This window comes from Herpailurus yagouaroundi, unplaced genomic scaffold (genome assembly GCF_014898765.1).
Source record: "Herpailurus yagouaroundi ecotype Mexico unplaced genomic scaffold, PumYag 100, whole genome shotgun sequence".
Lineage (NCBI taxonomy): Eukaryota > Metazoa > Chordata > Mammalia > Carnivora > Felidae > Herpailurus > Herpailurus yagouaroundi.
The window spans coordinates 55,501,680-55,519,842 of record NW_024412391.1 but is presented as its reverse complement, the minus strand read 5'-3'; the positions used below and the strand labels follow the sequence as shown (position 1 = coordinate 55,519,842).

The following is an 18,163-nucleotide window of genomic DNA, read 5'->3' as shown; positions in this document are numbered from 1 at the left end:
GATTTCCATCAGTTTTCAATTAATTGAACTTCCTGTTTATTTCATATTAGTCTTTTGTTTTGCTTTTCTATAAATCATGACAAAAGTAACAGAGTACAGGTTTGTTTCCTTAAAAAATTATACCTTGATCAAGGTACAGCTACATGTTAGGCATAAAATATAGAAATGTGTAGGAATAAATTTGTAGTCCTATTTAAAAAAATAAAAATAATATTTTTAGAATCCTAAACATAGAATCTACCATATTCATTTATGTAGAAACAAATATAATTTGCCACGACATAATTAACTTTTTCTTCTAGGTTAGCCCGTACTTTTAATCACACATATTATACATTATATAGCCTAAGCCACTGTAAAGATGGGTTCTTCAGAAACCACTAGAATCAATCTAAGGCAGTGTAACAGATAAATGGGTCATCTCTTAAGTGTAGGTGATGGAATCATCACTTAGTGATTTCAGAGTCCTTTTTCCATTTCTTGTACTATGTCCCTTTAAAATATAAATACATGAAGACTATGTCCAACCCAAATGGATGTACACATATTTTATAAACATTTCAGATCTTTAGTGCTTAAATGTTTTCCTCCATGGAATTGAATCAAAAAAAACATTGGCAAAAAAAATGTGGGAATATTCAGAATTTAATTCTACATATTTTTAAAAATAAATTTAAAAAAGCAGCTATCTTATATGAATAATACCACAAAATTGAGTCTGAGTTAGATTTTCAAAGTATGGAAAAATTAGATTCTTTTTTACCTATCATTACTATGATGACAATTATGAATTGATCTATAATGAATATTAATTAAATGAATATTAAGTAATGACATTGATGAAACATTTATTGAGCACTGACAATGGGCTTTGTCCCCACTCTTTAGACAAAAAAGAAAATTGCACAGGCACAAACCCATGGTACATTGCATAAAGAATTTCAAGAAAATAGATGACTTCAGTAAGTGTGGTTAAAGGTTAAAGAGGTAAATGCAAAGAAGGGAGAAGCAGCCGAAAAGATGTTAAATAAAAACTGAAGCTCAGTGCAGCGAGTCACATCCCTAGCCAACTGTTCACACTTCCCCACCAGACTTCTGCGAGCTCTACAACTAGTAAAGGAAGTAAGTTTACAGAGCATTCAAAATCCAAATTTCAGAATCACAGAGAATTCAAAAATCGCCCTCCCTTTTTAACTGGCTAATGTTTATGACTGAAATTGTCATTATTGACTGTTTCTGGTTAAATGACAGATACAGTATGGAAAGGACCCTTAATAGTTGGAATGTAAGGATAAAACACACACACCATACTTCAAGTCTTTAAAAGAACTTTTGACATTGCTGAGGAGTAAACACTTGATTAAACACATGCTTTAAGGACAGATTTAACATACTCTCTGCTACACAAGACGTAATCACCATATCTACAATGCATAATTTAGTAGAATTCTTGTAATTGTAGAAGAGCAAACAAGATTGGAAGAGGAGAAGGTAACAGAGGCATATGGTTCTCCAAGCATGATATATGCAGAGATACGTGGATTGGTACTTCAGCAACACACGTTGTCCAAGTTTTTAGTCATAACAAAGAAGAGGGGTACTTGGAAAAGTCTGAATTAAGTCTAAGAACATGTCTAGAATTTATATTTTCCAAATACCTTTATTTTCCTGTCTCTGAGCTAACGAGCTTCATTGGTTATTTTGTTGGCATTCTTAAAAGTTTATTTAAGGTAATGTAGGATATTATAGCAAAAGTATAAAGTATTCTGGGGAGAAAAGACCACAACTGGTCCAAAAGGGGCACACTACTGAACATATACTTAATTTTTTATCATATCACCTTTTGCCAATGAATACTACTTTGACCATATATTCTGATAATAATATCTTCTCGAAAAACAAAACAATCATCTCAAATTAACTGTTTAAATTAATAGTTTATTCAAAAAATATGTTTTTTAGGTTTTAGGAAAATCATTCCAATCATTATGTTCCTGATTTAGAAATATGCTTATACTATAGGGATGCCTGGGTGGGGCAGTCAGTTAAGCATGTGACTTTTAATTTTGGCTCAGGTCATGATCCCATGGTTCGTGAGACTGAGCCTCACATTGGGCTCCCCGCTGACAGCATGGAGCCTGCTGAGGATTATCTCTCTCCCTCTCTCTCTGTTCCTCCGTGATCTCTCTTTTTCTTAAAATAAATAAATAAACTTAAAAAAAGAATCATGTTTATAGTACATAAAAAAACTAAACAACTGTGAAATCTGATTCACCTGTGAAACAAAATAATAAGTATGAGAAGAAAAGGATACTTTGATTACACAGTGACCAGGAAAAGCCATGGTTCATAAAGGTGTTCCCTAAGGTGTTATATATAAAAAACAAAATAAATAATTGGAAACATACTAAACATAAACATTGTTATAACTAAATTATGGTATCTTCATTTAGTAAGTTATTATACAGCCGTTAATAGCAATGTTACATAGTATATAGAAACATAAACATTTAATGGTACTAGTTTAAGTATTAAAACAAGGTGTTCAAAATGAAAGCTTGGGGAGCCTACATAGCTCTGTCAGTTGAGCATCCGACTTTGGCTCAGGTCACGATCTCACGGTTCATGGGACTGGACCCCACGTGGGGCTCTGTGCTAGTTGGTGTGGGGCCTGCTTGGGATTATCTTTCTCTCCTCTCTCTCTAACACTCCCCCCAGCTCGTGCTTTCTCTCTGTCAAAATAAATAAATAGACTTAAAAAAAATAAAGTGTCACATGATTTACCAAGTTTAGTTACAAAAATGTCAAAAATATATATCTAAGGATCAAGAGGAAATTTTAATAGCTCTTCCATTTATATTACAATTTTTAACTATTTTCTCTTCATTTTAAAGTTGCTTTTATAAATTTTATTTAACAAATACATAGTTCTTTTATAGTAAAATGTTACAATTTACTTCTTAATTTTTTTTTTACGTTTATTTATTTTTGAGAGACAGAGCACAAGTGGAGGAGAGGCAGAGAGAGAGGAAGACAAAGAATCTGAAGCAGGCTCCAGGCTCTGAGCCGTCAGCACAGAGCCTGACGTGGGGCTCGAACTCACAAACTGTGATATCATGACCTGATCTGAAGTTGGATGCTCAACCGACTGAGCCACCCAGGCGCCTTGGTTACAATTTACTTTTTAACCATAGTATTCCAACACAATACTTCTCATAACAGTAATATTATGTGATATCAAAGGAACTATACTGACCACACTTTTAAGTAATTTTCATGAATTAATTAATTTAATTCCATTTTTTAAATGGAATACAGATGTGTAAAATATTAATAACTTGCCTCATGTCACAAAATTAGTGAAAAAGCCAGGATTCAAATACAGACAATATATTACCAAACAGTATCCAAAAGTGGCTGAACAAATTTACTCTCCCATATGCGTTGTATGAACAGTCTAGTTGTTTCTTATCCTTTGCAAAGCTTAGGATTTTTAATTGTCTTAATAATTCTGATGGATGTGTAGTATTCTCTACTGAGATTTAAATATGTGCTTTCCTAATGAGTAAAGATAGTGTGCATATATTTATATGTTTGTAGGTGATTTGTGTGCATATATTGTGTTCAAAGCCTATTTAGGTCTTTTGCCCTCTTAAATTGCATTGTTTGTTACCTATTATTTATCTACGTAAATTATTTTTATATTCTGGACACAAGTCATTTCTTATTCTGTAATCCTATGAAGGAAACAACTCGCCCACAGATCCAAAGTTCACGTTAGAAACTTAAGTTTCTAGTCTCTATCCTTTCTGGTTATCACTATCCCATGCTTATTTCTGCTTTCTTTCTCCTAAATTGATTTTCCATATCTCACCTCATTTTTAAAACTTTTTGCTGGGCTCTCTGAACCTTTCAAATAAACAAATTATCTTTTTTTCTTTCCAAGTCACTGCCATTTTCCCTGCTATATTTCTGTAAAGAGGTTGCTCATTCTCTCAACCAGTGTTTTGTTGTATAGTTTTTTATAGAAATCTCTTGGTTTTCCATTCAAATCATCATTCCTTCAGACCCAGAGTAGACTATCTCTTATCATTTGAAACTCATGGAATGTAATACCTCTCCCCACCATTCGTATTCATTACTCTTATACAGCAAGACCATTTCACAAAGACCCTTTAATTACCCTGGGACATTTTCAGGACAACATACAATAAGCTATCCCAAGAGTTACTTGACCTCTTGATATCTAGTGAACCTCTCTTGTGCACCAGGTGAGCCTCTCAGATCCATGGCTGCAAACTGGATTTTACCATCCTCTGGAACTAATCCACTCTGAAATCAAATTAAACCCTCTAATTCCACTTTCTGCTAAAATTTTCTCTCCTGATTCTCTCAATTTCTTACTTTGTTGGTGTTTTATGATTGTTCATATCATAATCCCGTACTCTATTGTATCTCCTCTGCTCCCAGTTTATATTTATTTGTGATCACATTGCTACCACAATTTTCCTTCTAAAACCTGATCTTGTGGTCTCCAATATATACTAGATAAACCCAACTCCTTGATGAGATAGGCCAGACTTTTCACTATCTCAGACTTTGTCTTGTCCGTCTTTCCAAGTCTCACCTTTACACATAACCCTTAATAAACATTTCTTAGCTTCAAGAGCTCACTCTGTACTCTTGTTGCTGAGACTACTCAGATGGAGTTCACTTTGAATTTGATAGCTAAATCCCTACTTATTCTTCAGGATTCAGGCATCATTTCTTCAAGAAAGTTTTCATTTACTCTTTGAATTACCCTCCTGATGAATTAAGAGTCTGTCCTCTAGAGCCCCTACTAGTCAATATTTATCACACCATGATATGTAATCTGCTTTTCTGCCTTGACCAGTAGAGTCTAATTTGTAGGAAATAAGATAAATATTCTTATCTGAATTTTTAGCTCTGTAACCTAAAAAGGCAATGGAAAGAAGGAAGTAGAGAGAAAAAGATGGATGATAAGACATAAAAGAATCAAGCACTATAGCTATTGTATATAAAAACAATGCGCATAGATTATCAGTAAAGATTTTAAAATAAAGACACAGTCAAAATAGTATAGAAAGGGCAGATACTTATTTCTAATATAAACTCATGTTTAAAGTAATCAATTCCATATCATTCTTATATTTTAATTTATTAGCTTTACTAGCATATATATATAGATATATAGATACAGAAAATGACTAATCAACCCCTTATTTAGAAAATAAAAGTCTTACAAAAAGAAAATAAAAATCTTGCTTTTAAGTAATAATATATAATAATCATTTTACGCATACAGAAAACTAAATTTAATCATGGAGCTAAATATAATAAAAATGATTTTTATGATGATCTGCTTCATTTCACTGTTCAAACATAAAGTTTAAAATGTGATTTCCTCATGAGACATCTTAAGTCTTCTTTTGTTGAGAGTGAATCAATTTAATAACAGCCTCCCTCAAACTGAAGAATCATTAGGAAAACAGGTATACTCCTAGAGACCCAATTTGCCTGATCATAAAAGAATAATATAAAACTTGGAATGAATGTATGGATTATACCACAGTTTTAGAGAAGTTGGTCAAATTTATAGCTCCCTCGGGGCACCTGAGTGGCTCAGTCGGTTAAGCATCTGACTCTTGATTTTGGCTCAGGTCCTGATCTTAGATTTTGTGAGTTCAAGCCCAAGTTGGTCTCAGCGCTGACAGTGCAGAGTTTCTCTGGAATTCTTTTTCTCTCCCTCTGCCTCTTCCCCTCCCCCACTTGTGCTCTCTCACTCTCTCTCTCTTAAAATAAATTTTATAAAAAAATTTAAGAACATTTATAGCTGACTCTATAAAATTACTCTAAGAATCAAAGGGACTCTAGCCTATTTCATGGATTTCCGTGATCTAACAAACTTATGTACTATCAAAAATAATTAAAAAAATAAAAGTACTAACTGAGGCCATTAGAATTTGATAAACCAGCAATAAAGTTATGGATTAGCACATAGAAGTAAGTAACATAAAAATGTGTATCATTGTTAAATGTGGCCAAGCATTTAACTCTAGTGCATCCTAAGGAGAGAAAATAAATCATGACAGTAATAAGACTCACAGTGTCCAAAAGATAAGAAAACCATGATAAAGAGAACTGAGAAGGATTTCTGTCAGGTAATGAAGGCATCTCTAAAAGTATAGCTTTTTTTGTGACAATAAGGAGTTCTGTATGATTTTTAAAATGTCTTTCAATATAGGCTGAAGCCATGATGGTGAGTTCACATTTAATTATAGCAAATCAGTAAGGGACTAAAACAAATGGACCAAGTCTGTCTTTGGTTGGAGGTTAAATTTAGAACATAAAAGATAGATTTCAAGCATATCAAGCCATGTTCTACATGCAATTATTACAATTCTATTTTGCATTGTCACTATGAGGTTGGACAACAGAAATTTCTGAGTGCAATCTATAGCAAGAATCAAGAATGAATTTTTAAAGGATTTTATTCAAAGGAGAAATACTCATTTTAACAATCAATTGGGAAGAATTAATGGCTTTTTATGGAAATTAAGTTGCTTATCAAGAGTCTCCACTGAATAGAATCACTTGGAGGTAGGATGAAGGAAGGCCTTCAAGAAATCTGCTTTTGTAAACAGTTCTGAATTTTCTCCAATATGGCAATAAATGGCCCACAAATGTCATCATTTTTGCTGGAAAATTTTTGCAAGAAAGCATTATCAGTATGCAAACACAGCCATAGAATATCTTGACAAAATCTCAAAATTATATAAATTTTAAGCTATGTGTTTTTTTTATAATACTTTCAAAATATGCCTGATACCAATTTCAATCTCAGAAAACAGTGATTATATCTGATGTATAGAGTTACTGGTTACATTTCAATTTTAATTTCAGAGTAGTTGGTTTTAATCCATTTTTATGGCAATAGGCACTATCAAGACCAATTATGTGTGGAGGCCATTTGTAGTATATGCTAATAAAAACGTGCCACCAGTGAAAAAAAGATGCTTACCTTGCTAATCTGCAAAAGAGGTGAACACATATCAATTGAATCATTAACTTAAAGTTAGTAACAAGTGCTTAGGAGTAATTGGTGGGCTGAGAAATTTGGTGTAGGATTTTTTAAGAGATTAAAAAAAACCTAAAAAAGACATTATAAAATATCAAAAAAACTGCTGCTATAGACCTTGAACTTATATTATTAAGATGTTTCAACCAGTCATCAGGGCTCCATATTGTTTATACCACTTATTCAATAACCAATTCCTGACCATACAGTTAAGGAAAAGGAAAAAAAAAAAAACCTCAACAAAAATAGGTATCTTAAGTTCCTCATTTTATATTTCCTGGAATGTGATAGAGAAGATATTCACAGCCATTTTGCAATAAGTGATTCTGAACCTCACCTGTTCTTCTTTGAGGACATTAGCATGAGAAAATGGGTCTCATAATTTTTTAAGAAGGAAATTGTTATTGAAAAAAAAAACAAGATTATATTATTTTTGAAAAACTAATGATTTTGGGGGCACCTGCGTGGCTCAGTTGGTTAAGCACCCAACTCTTGATTTTGGCTCAGGTCATGATCTCGTGGTTGTGGGATCAAGCCCCACATCAGGCTCCACACTGAGCATGGAACCTGCTTATGGTTCTCTCTCTTTCTCCCCCTCTTTCTCTCTGCTCCCCCCCACCACTTGTGATCTCTTTCTCAAAATAAATAAATAAACATTAAAAAAGACTAATGATTTTCTTTAAGTAAAAGTTTATAATTTTACAACAGGTGACGTGGTGTGGAATTATCCTGGGATATAAAATGATAGCTTAAAAACTGAAAAGTCTCAAAGCCCATCAGCCAGAAAAAATTAAGCAATTTTATGGGCAGAACAACTGCATTAATTTGTTTAAAGTATCAGTATTTAGATAGTTAATGGGTTTAATAGGATCTATTCCATGACAAGAACGTAACCTTTAATTTCCACTTAGCAAGTTGGGGGAAATTTTAAAGCAAAGTGATTCAGGCTGGTTTATTAAGATACACAAAACTTCAAAGGCTTTAAAGAGCCGGTGTACTTAAGAGAACTACAGTAGTTCAAATCATCCTTGATTTCTAGTGAGTAATTGGCATATGAAGGACTGGATGAGTTGATCTAGTTAAAGCCTTGCTCACCATGCTAGATAGTTTGGAATTAAAATATTATACTGCATTTTCGCAAGTGGATTCGGGAAGCAGAATGAAGAATGTACGGAATGGAGGCAATTCAGTAAGGTGCCATTAGGACAATCCTGGAGAACAATTTGTGATAGTGGCATGTGAGGCCGTTATGGATGGGCTGAAGAAAAGGAAAGGATTAAGAATATTAGAATAGGCTGCCCAATGACCAACCTGATATTCAAGATGAAGCAATGATAATTCTAAGGTTTCTGTCTTAGGAAAGTTGGGATATGAATGTTCTAGTCACCAAGATAAAATAAATAGGAGAAGGCCTATTTCGGGATTTGGAAAAGGGGTAATAATGATGAGTTCAGTGCACAAGCTCTGGAGTGACACTTTTGGGTTCCAGTTCTGGTTTGCCACTTCGTTGCCATGTGACATAGGAAATTTACTTAAACTCCATTTCCCAGTTTCCTCACATACAAAATGGAGATAGTTATAATATTGATCTCACGGTGTCACTATGAGGATTAAACAAACTCATACATATCATTACCAGTAACCACAACCCCTTCATAATCTCCATTTGTGACTCCGCTCGCTCCCACAACCTCACACCAGTAACCTTGACTTCAACGATCTTTGATTCAATTATGATCCATAAGATATTCTTCCTAACACCCATTACTGTGCCTCACTCTTCATGTTCTTACTTCCCTTACCTCCCAGCTTAACTTCCATGACCAATCCTTATAAGCATTCCATTTCATATAGTCTCAATTCCTTGGTTACTCTCTATTTGGATCGTATTTAGCAAAACAGTCTTGTTAAGGCTAGGTTATACCTATTCTACTCCTGGAGCTAGATTGAAACTAAAGAAATATGACTGAATGTGACCAGAGAAGTATACTCATCCAAGTTTACTGGTCTTACTCTAAATCTATGATGATTAACAAGTGGCTGCTCATTGTTCCCTGCCAATCAAATGGCATTTCCTTGATCCATTAAGGTCCCACATTTCTAGGTGCCTGTTGTGTAACTTCTTCCCAATCCACAAACTTCTCATACAGTTTATACCTTCCTTGCTCTCAGTAACGACCCAGCTTCCTATGTCTCTGATAAGAGAGAAGTGTCACATATGTTTTCATTCACTGCTTCCCCCTCACCAGTTTGATTGTTCTTTTTAAAATATAAATCAGGGGCGCCTGGGTGGCGCAGTCGGTTAAGCGTCCGACTTCAGCCAGGTCATGATCTCGCCGTCCGTTGAGTTCGAGCCCCGCGTCAGGCTCTGGGCTGATGGCTCGGAGCCTGGAGCCTGTTTCCAATTCTGTGTCTCCCTCTCTCTCTGCCCCTCCCCTGTTCATGCTCTGTCTCTCTCTGTCCCAAAAATAAATAAAAAAACATTGAAAAAAAAATTTTAAAAAAAATAAAATAAAATATAAATCATATTTCTGGTCAAAAATCCTCTAATGGCTTCCAACCTCACTTGAAATAAAAACTAAAGATCTTAAAATGGCCTAAATTGCCACACAGGACATGAAAATTTTGTGATACTTGTGAGCTTGTCCTCTACTATTCTTCTTTCTCACTTAGGCCCAGCCACTAATCTTGATGCCTTTCAGATATGACCATTTTCTCCTGCCTCTAAGCCTTTCCTCGTTCTTCCTTGGTGACTCCTCTGTGAAATTCCATCCCCAGTAAGCCACCTGGGTGACTCCCTCACATTCTTCAACTCTTCATTCAACTATCCCCTTACTGAACTCTTTCTTGACCACCCCTTTCGTAACTGCAGCACCAACATTTCTTCTCTTTTTTTCCTGTTTCAGTTTTGTCTTTTTCATTTAACATACAACCAGGTAGGAAATAATTTTCTCATTTCATTGTTTATTGGTGGAATGAAAACCCCACAAAAGCAAAGATTTAATTTAGCTTTTACTGTTTTACCCCCCTGCCTATAATACTATGTGGCATCAACTAGACACTCAATAAATACTTATTGAATTAATGAATTAACCTGTTTAGCATGGTAGCTGGTATGGTATATATGTTCAATATATATGAATTATCATTATTACATTAAATAATAATAATATATTAGGCATGTAAAACAACATGGGACCTTCAAGTTGCAGCCTCATAGATTTGAGATTCAAACCTATGGATGGAGGATGAACTGTATATAAATTAACATGGTAATGAAGTCAACTAAATAAACAAGATCCCACTGGGAAGAATGTTAAGAGTGAAAAGCTGTGACATATGACGGTTGAGCACGGGATGCACCAACACGGAGCAGGAGGAAGTTATGAAAGCCAGGAAAGATAAAAAAGGAAGTCTCCAGGGAAACCAGGAGAAGAAAGACCAGGAGAATGTGGTATAATGGAAGTCAGTGAAAGGTAGGCATTCATGAAGGATGAAGAGGTCAATAGTGCCCACGTATTTCAGAGTAGAGAGTACCAAGGAAATGTGAAAATGGTAAGTGTTGAGATACAACTGATGATTAAAACTGAAGGAAGATTTCATGACTGAAATTAAATCTTCAGAATCAAGAGTATCTTAAAAAAAAAACAACGAAATAATGAGAGGGTTTGTAAGATTGCTAAAAGACAAGAATATTTGTGTAACACATGTTCTTTACCTTTAATTCTCTCAAAGAAAGAAAAGATAGAGGGTAAAAAGAATACATCTCATGCTTAACTTTATGTGACCAGAGGCTGATATAAGTGGACCAAAGAAGTGGTCCACTGTTTCAATAAATTGAATGGGTTTTACATAGGTAGCTAGAAGGTAGGATGACATAATGAATTTCTTCGCAGAATTAAAATCTGAGATCTGCAACAAAACCAGTAAAATTACTATACTTTTTAAAAAGGATGAAAACATGTAAAAATTCTACAAGTCCTTTCTCTTTAAGATAACACTCTAAAAGAATAAAATGACACCCCCAATTCATCTAAAAATGTAAAGTATATTTATATGGCATTCATTATTTTTAATTAATCTTATTTGCTACAGGATGTCTAATAAATCACACACAAAGAAAGGAAATTGAGAATCGGTTATTGCTATCCTCAGCAAGGTGGAGGTATTTTCTTTTGCTCTATATTGTAGTTTGAGAAAATTAGGAGTTTTAAATAATTTTTTTAAATAAAGACATTTAAAATACAACCAGTATTTTACAGATAATTACAAAATGAATCATAAGTGGGTGCAAATTGAGTAATTTGATTAATTTCTAGATTGACCTTTAGAAAAGTATTTGTCTAACATTTTTTAGTTGTTGTATTTTTATTATATCAAGCTGCAGTTCCAGCCACTTAATTTCCATAGTTTTTAAAAAATACAGATTGCATTATATACAAAAAAATAGTTTGTTTTGTAAAATAAGTGTTAAACTTTAGACACAATTTGGATTTTGAAATGTAAAATGAATATCATCTTTAAATATCTGCTTCTCTATCAAGGTTTGCTTTTTTTCTGGGTTACCTCAACACATTTTCCACTTGCACATTTATTTAATTAAGTATTTTGCAGATAGTTAAATTTACTGTTCACTAATAAAAAATAAAATACACCTAATGGCAGTGCATAACTTTCTTCAGCGTATGTGTCCTCATTCTAGGTAGCCTCTGACCTAGATAAGAGAACTCAACGTTGCAGATATATAATGTGCATCCCCAGCAAAATTGCCTATAAGAGTAACTTCATTATTCTGGGAAGCTAGATCTATAAAACATGTAAAATGTAGAAGTGTTCTGCCTATACAATTTCTGGTAAGTACAGCATGACTAAGTGATAAAGCCTTAGTCAGCTTCAGTTAGAGCATACCTTACTAAAACGTTTATTGTGCCATGAAGAGAAAAGGAAATATAGTGGGCAAAGGTGTCTACTCCACAGTAATGAGGTCTTTTAGATCTATAGAGCTCTGCCTTGATCAATGGAAAATTAGCTCTGGAAGCATTTAGTGGTATAGTGTACCAGTCAGTCATAGATACCCCAAGTTATAGCAGGATGATGAGAAGGAAAAACTCACCAGTACTACTGGACAGATTGTTGTGGGTGGTAAAATATGGTCCTTCAGAGGTCCGCAGTCACATTCAGGTTTGAGATGAGAAGCACATTTATTATGCAGCTAGGAAAGTAGAAAGAGGACACTATCAACTCTGGCATGACAAGAGCAAACGTACAGCAGGTATTTCAACTAAGATACAGCAAATACACTAACAATACATCAAAGGAATTACAAGAACAATTAAGATGACCATAAAGCGATTCATATTACATTTGCTTTTATACATCTACCTTAAATAAACCATTTAGCAACTTCTGTGACCCAGCCTATATATTTTCTAATTCTCAGAAATATTTATATTCAAAATATACTTTAGGCTTTACACCAATAAAAACCTGATTTCTTTGACAAAGACAACAAATTGTTGTCTACTACAGTCCTTCCTTTGCTTATCTGTTAGCATAATCTTGAAACCACTGTGTGCTGTGGATGCTTTTTTTTTTTTTTTTTTTTTTGACCCTCCTGTTTTCTCAAAGTCATTCCAAAGTGCACAGCTCAGTATGGGGCATAATTGATCCCATCATTAGTTTTAACTTTGTAATTCAATATGTAAATGTAACCAGAGATTCATCTCAGTAGGAGCAGGATATAAATATAAGAAGATGATTATGATGATAAAATTTATCTTTATATTGTATCTATCAGCTCTACATTAAGTTAGTGTATAATTACATAATGTGTTATTTACTTTTCAACATGTATGAAACGAAACTGATATTTTTATCCATCTTGGTCACAGGTTTAAATTAAGGTTATAACCTAGTGCATTAAATAGTGATTTTTAAAATCGAGGTGGTAGTTATCATTGGAATCATACAAATTTGCTAAAGGCATCTAGGGATTTCTCCCTCTCCCGCACCATACAAATTTAATATAAAATTATTAAAATATAAAATTTAACATAAAATATTAATACTTTAGAACAATTATACATGTTAATAAAGCAACATGCCTAGTTCAAAATAAAAGCAGAGCTGCATCACTTTTTCAGTTTGGGACCAAAAGTCACTCCATTTAAGTCATGGCTACATTAATTTCAAAAACAAACTTACCTTTGTCAGCAGTTAATTAGCAATCAAACATAAACAACTAAAGAGTATTGATTTACAGTCGGTGACAGAAATCTACTGAAGGTGTATTTCTGTTGCCCTTGAATCTAAAATATCTGTCATACTACCTCCTTGCCTGACTTAAGACTACTTGGACTGTAATTACTGCACATCAGGCCACATTATATGAAATGAAAGACCCTTTATACATTCATCCATCATTAGCAGCTCTGCTTCTCAGTGACATGTAAACCCCTTCCCAAAAGTGGCTTAATCTTCTTAACAAGCATTGCGGATCTTTGTCAAAAAGTAAGAGATGTTGAAGATAAAGAAGGTCAAGCTACATGTAAAATAGAACTAAATAAATGGGTATTCTAATTTGGCAAATGAAAATGCATGGTTACTTCAAATTAGAACTAGTGACTGGTGAAATATATTATTAAATTATTGGACTTAGTCAATTTCCTTGGAATAAATCATGGCCCTGGAATTTTGGATGTGGACTTAATGGACAATGGTTTCCTCAAAAGATGTGTTGAAGTCCTAATTCTTGATACCTGTGAATGTGAGCTTATTTGCAGAGATCTCTGTAGATGTATTCAAGGTCAGATGAAGTTTAATGGAGTAAGAGTAGCCTTAATCCAATAACTGGTGACTTCATAAGGAGAGAAAAATCTGGACATAGAGGGACAGCGATGGAGGGAAGAGGCCATGTGGCAAGAGAGGTAGAAATTTGGTGATGCAGTTATAAGCCAAGGAACACCAAGGATGGAAGGCAATCACCAGAAGCTAGGAAGAGGCAAGAAAGCATTCTCCCAAAGAGCCTTCACAGGGAGTATTATTCTGCTGACATCTTGATTTCAAATTTCTAGCCTCTATGAGAGAATAAAATTCTGTTGTTTTACGCTACTCATTTTGTGGCATTTTGTTATGGCAGTCTTAGGAAACTAATATATCCATCACTATGAAAACTGAACCCAAACCAAACACAAACGATGAGTCTTAACACTCATGTGTTAGTAGAGTGTCACAGCAAAAAAGCTCTTGTGTTTTGATCCTGCACAACCTCTTTAAAACTGAGAATGCAGACTCTCAGAAGCCTCTATTTTGTAGAGATAAGATCTATAATAAAAATCCTTGTGTGTACAGAATGAGAAAGCACTGAATTTTTACTCTTGACTGAAGTTTGTAAAGCCTCACACGTGACTCTGAAGGACAGAGGGGCAGGGCACTCCTAATCTCTTGCCAGCACTGACCACAGATGTGCTATCTGAAGGCCTCAGCCTCCTCCATACCTGCATTCCATGTGCTTCCAACAATTTGCAACTGATCTGGTAAAGGACAAGTGAACTTTCTGTATAGTTATTTGAGCGTTATCAGATGTAAGAAGAGATGGCAAACATAAACTTAATGACACTTCTTTCTTTTTCCTTTTCTTTCTTTCTTTCTTTCTTTCTTTCTTTCTTTCTTTCTTTCTTTCTTTCTTTTTCTTTCTTTCTTTCTTTCTTTCTCTCTTTCTTTCTTACCTGTTTTCCATCCAAAAAGAAAGAACTAAGGAGTCCAGTAGAATCATAGTGATGAGCTCAACAGAATGTATGCACAGGGAATAACTCTTCATATCTGGGGTTGGAGATTTCAGAGTAGAAGTGCTAAATAAAGCTAGTAAGGGTTTTTTTTCAGTTTGCCTGTCACATGGCTCATATCATTGAGGTTTATCGAGTCAGCTGTGAGGTAGAATCCTGCAGGAACATAGGCCAATAACAGAGACTATGAGAAAGTTGGTAACTATATGATCGTCAGTGAAACAGGGACACAGAGTGCAAGAAAATTCTCCTACCCCAAAAGTCTATATTAACTAATAATGTGCAATGATGCCTTACACCTTTTTTAAAGACTGGAATCCTATAGCTGCTAAATATATTTAGGTGGCCATAGACACCATGACATTGTATGAAGCCAAAAGTGTCAAAACTGAGGACACCATGTTGGAACTGCTGATCATTCTCATCATTCTAAAAGCTGTAAGTCAAATTTGTACAGCAGATCTAGTTTATTCACTGTATTGCTCAGAGATACACTTGAGGACAAGGGATAAAATGTGAAAGCCAAATATAATAATAATAATACATAGTTCTCAGCACTATTTATCAAGATTAAAAGTGAACATTTTTTTGCTGTGAACCTTAAACTACTCTAAAAATAAAAAGTCTATTAAAAAACAGCAAATGTCCAGAAAATAGGATATGAAAGAATTTAAAATTTCCTTCCTTCCCTTCACACGAAATCTTAGGTTACTGGTAATGTTCTATTTCTTGATCAGATTCTTGTTACATGGAGCGTTCATTTGTGCAAAATTCATTGAGCTCTACCCTTAGGACATTTAAACTCTCCTGCATGTATGTTATTTTTCAATACAATCTTAAAAATGAAAAAAGCGAACATAATCAGCAACAAAAACAATTTGCTTAAACTTGTCACCATGACATTTTACAGACAAGCATATCAGTAAAAGACACAGCTGAGTCCTTTTCAGTGTCAATAAGTTGCTGAAGACTGAAAATTGTCTTAAAGATAACCCAGATCCCAAATCACCAAAAGTGTAAATACAAAAATCCTCATCAAGAATACAAATAAACTAGAGCATTGATGAATCCCAGGTCTTCAATAAAATGGCCAATAGAGCCCAGAAATAGGAAACTGTTACCTTCTTTTAAATGTTTTTATGTGTGCTTATGGTTGTGTTTGCAATTTTTTCTAAGAGTAACGCATAGGTCATTTTATTATACATACAGAAATTCCCATTTGAGTTAAGGGAATCAGACCTTTATCTACAAAATTCATAAAATACGAACCAGCTTTTCCTGGAAGTGAATTAAAGATTTGGAAATAATTTTAGAGTTTATGACAATTTCCAATAGCACCTAATTTACAGCCAGATCTATGTTTATTGGGAAAAGCTGTCTCAAGTTAGGAAGAAAAAGAAAACGTGAGAGTTTGTATGTGTGTGTGAGTGCGTACGCACGTGTGTGTGTGTGTGTGTGTGTGTGTGTGTGTGTGTTTACAGGGAAGAGTTGAGAAAAGAGTTGGGGTACTCTATTGAAAAGAAAGCATTGGAATTTAAGAAGTCAAAGGAGGAAAAATAGGAAATATATTTTCATTTTAATTTGGAGGAAAAGAAAAGTAAGTCATTCTTCCAAAGCAAAACTAAGGGACCTGATTTACAAAAACACTGGTGGTTTACACACCCTTTTATCTCTAACATTTTGCAAGTGCAGGTTGCTGCTTTAATGCAAGCTTTTGCTAAAGCATAAATATTCCTGTTGGAAAGGTATTGGAAACCTTTAAACACTACTGCTGGTGGCCTAATATTCTAATAATGTAGTAGCACTCATGATACCAAAAGTAAATAATTCATAGCCACAATATAGGCTTTCTTTAGTCAAGTTCAAATGAAATATATCACCCTCCTATCCTGGGGAGCTCTACCTGACCAGGGACATTTAACTACAATGAGGAGCAAATTACAACTTGTTTTAAATAGAATGTCAAGGAAATAAACTCTCAACAGAAATGAAAACGTATAAATAGTGGGATCTTGGGATCAGAGAATGTAAACAAGAGAAGGAAGAGAGGATCAATGAACATATTTAGTATGACTGATTGAATTATAAAAATGTAATAAAACGGTTTCATAAATGCTAGAAGATAGTTTACACTATTCCTACTTAGGAGTTTTCTGTTTTTATTTTTTCACGTAAGGTTTGCAACAGGAGATAAAACTCTATTTTCTAAGAGTTTACAATCTACAATCTGGCAAAAAGTATCATTTCAAGAAGCCACAACTGCTGACTAAAAAGGAAGTATTAAAATGAGTTTTTACCATTAGTATTTGTGTAAACTTACTTGCATAGTTGATGCAGATTTAGGTATTATAGGATGATCTTTTTTAAAAAAACAGAATTTAGGATGTGCACTTAAAATTCAATATTTAACATTAAGAAGACGAGTATATCAGTGATTAAGTTAACTTATTGAGGACCTTCTCTAACCTCAATACTCTGTTAAGTACTTTAGGTGATTAGGTAGAAGTGTCTATTTTTGACGAGGAGCTCAATCACATTGTAGTCTGGCAGTGTGTACAACTTCAGTACGTAGACCTGAAACCACTGGAGAGCATTTAGTCTTTCATTTTGGTATTGACTCAATGTATAGAAAGTATTTTTAAAAAGGAGAGAGAGAGTGATTAGTGTCAAGGGAAATTTCAAGGAAGATATGGAACTTAATTTGGTTTTTGAGGGGCCGTTAGAATTCAAGGTGGGTACAGTCAAGGGAATAAAGTAAGTAAAATAACAGGTAAGGGGGAAGCATGGCCCTCCCAAGGGACTGCCCACAGCTATGCACGACTACAGCAGGGGCTGTGTGTAGAAAGGAATAACATATACGTCATGTGCTTGGGTTTGGGGCTGATATTTGAGGAAATGAAAACCAGGTCGGGTAAAAGGAAGTGAGGGCTGCATTTATTATCACAGAACTATTATAGGGTGCTGAAGGTGGCATATGATAACAAACTAGTATTTTCAGAAGATGATTCTGGAGGTGGTTTGCAGCCTGCATTATAGGAAAAGTACCTTCTGTTAGGGAGATAAGCCAAGAGATTCTGACTCTAATCTAGTTGAGAGGTGCTAAGAGTTTGCACTTGGGCTGTGAATGATGGATACAAAAACTCAAATCCGAGAGAGATATTTTAAGGAAAAAATGTCAAGGCTCAGTGATAGGTTGACTATATGAGAGAAAGGTGAAAGACAAGAATAAAAGAAACTGATTTCTAACTTTATTTCCAATGACTGCAAGCATGATGATGCC

The 18,163-nt window shown here is 34.4% G+C and overlaps 1 protein-coding gene across 10 annotated transcripts in view; it reads right to left on the bottom strand.

Annotated features, from left to right (window-relative positions):
- DGKB (diacylglycerol kinase beta) overlaps positions 1 to 18,163 on the bottom strand; it is a 750,184-nt gene that overhangs the window by 511,907 nt on the left and 220,114 nt on the right. For all 10 annotated transcript variants that reach the window (XM_040472539.1, XM_040472542.1, XM_040472540.1 and 7 more), the window contains one exon: positions 12,213 to 12,311. In XM_040472539.1, coding sequence (XP_040328473.1) covers positions 12,213 to 12,311 — 99 coding nt within the window. The remainder of the gene's footprint in view (positions 1 to 12,212; positions 12,312 to 18,163) is intronic.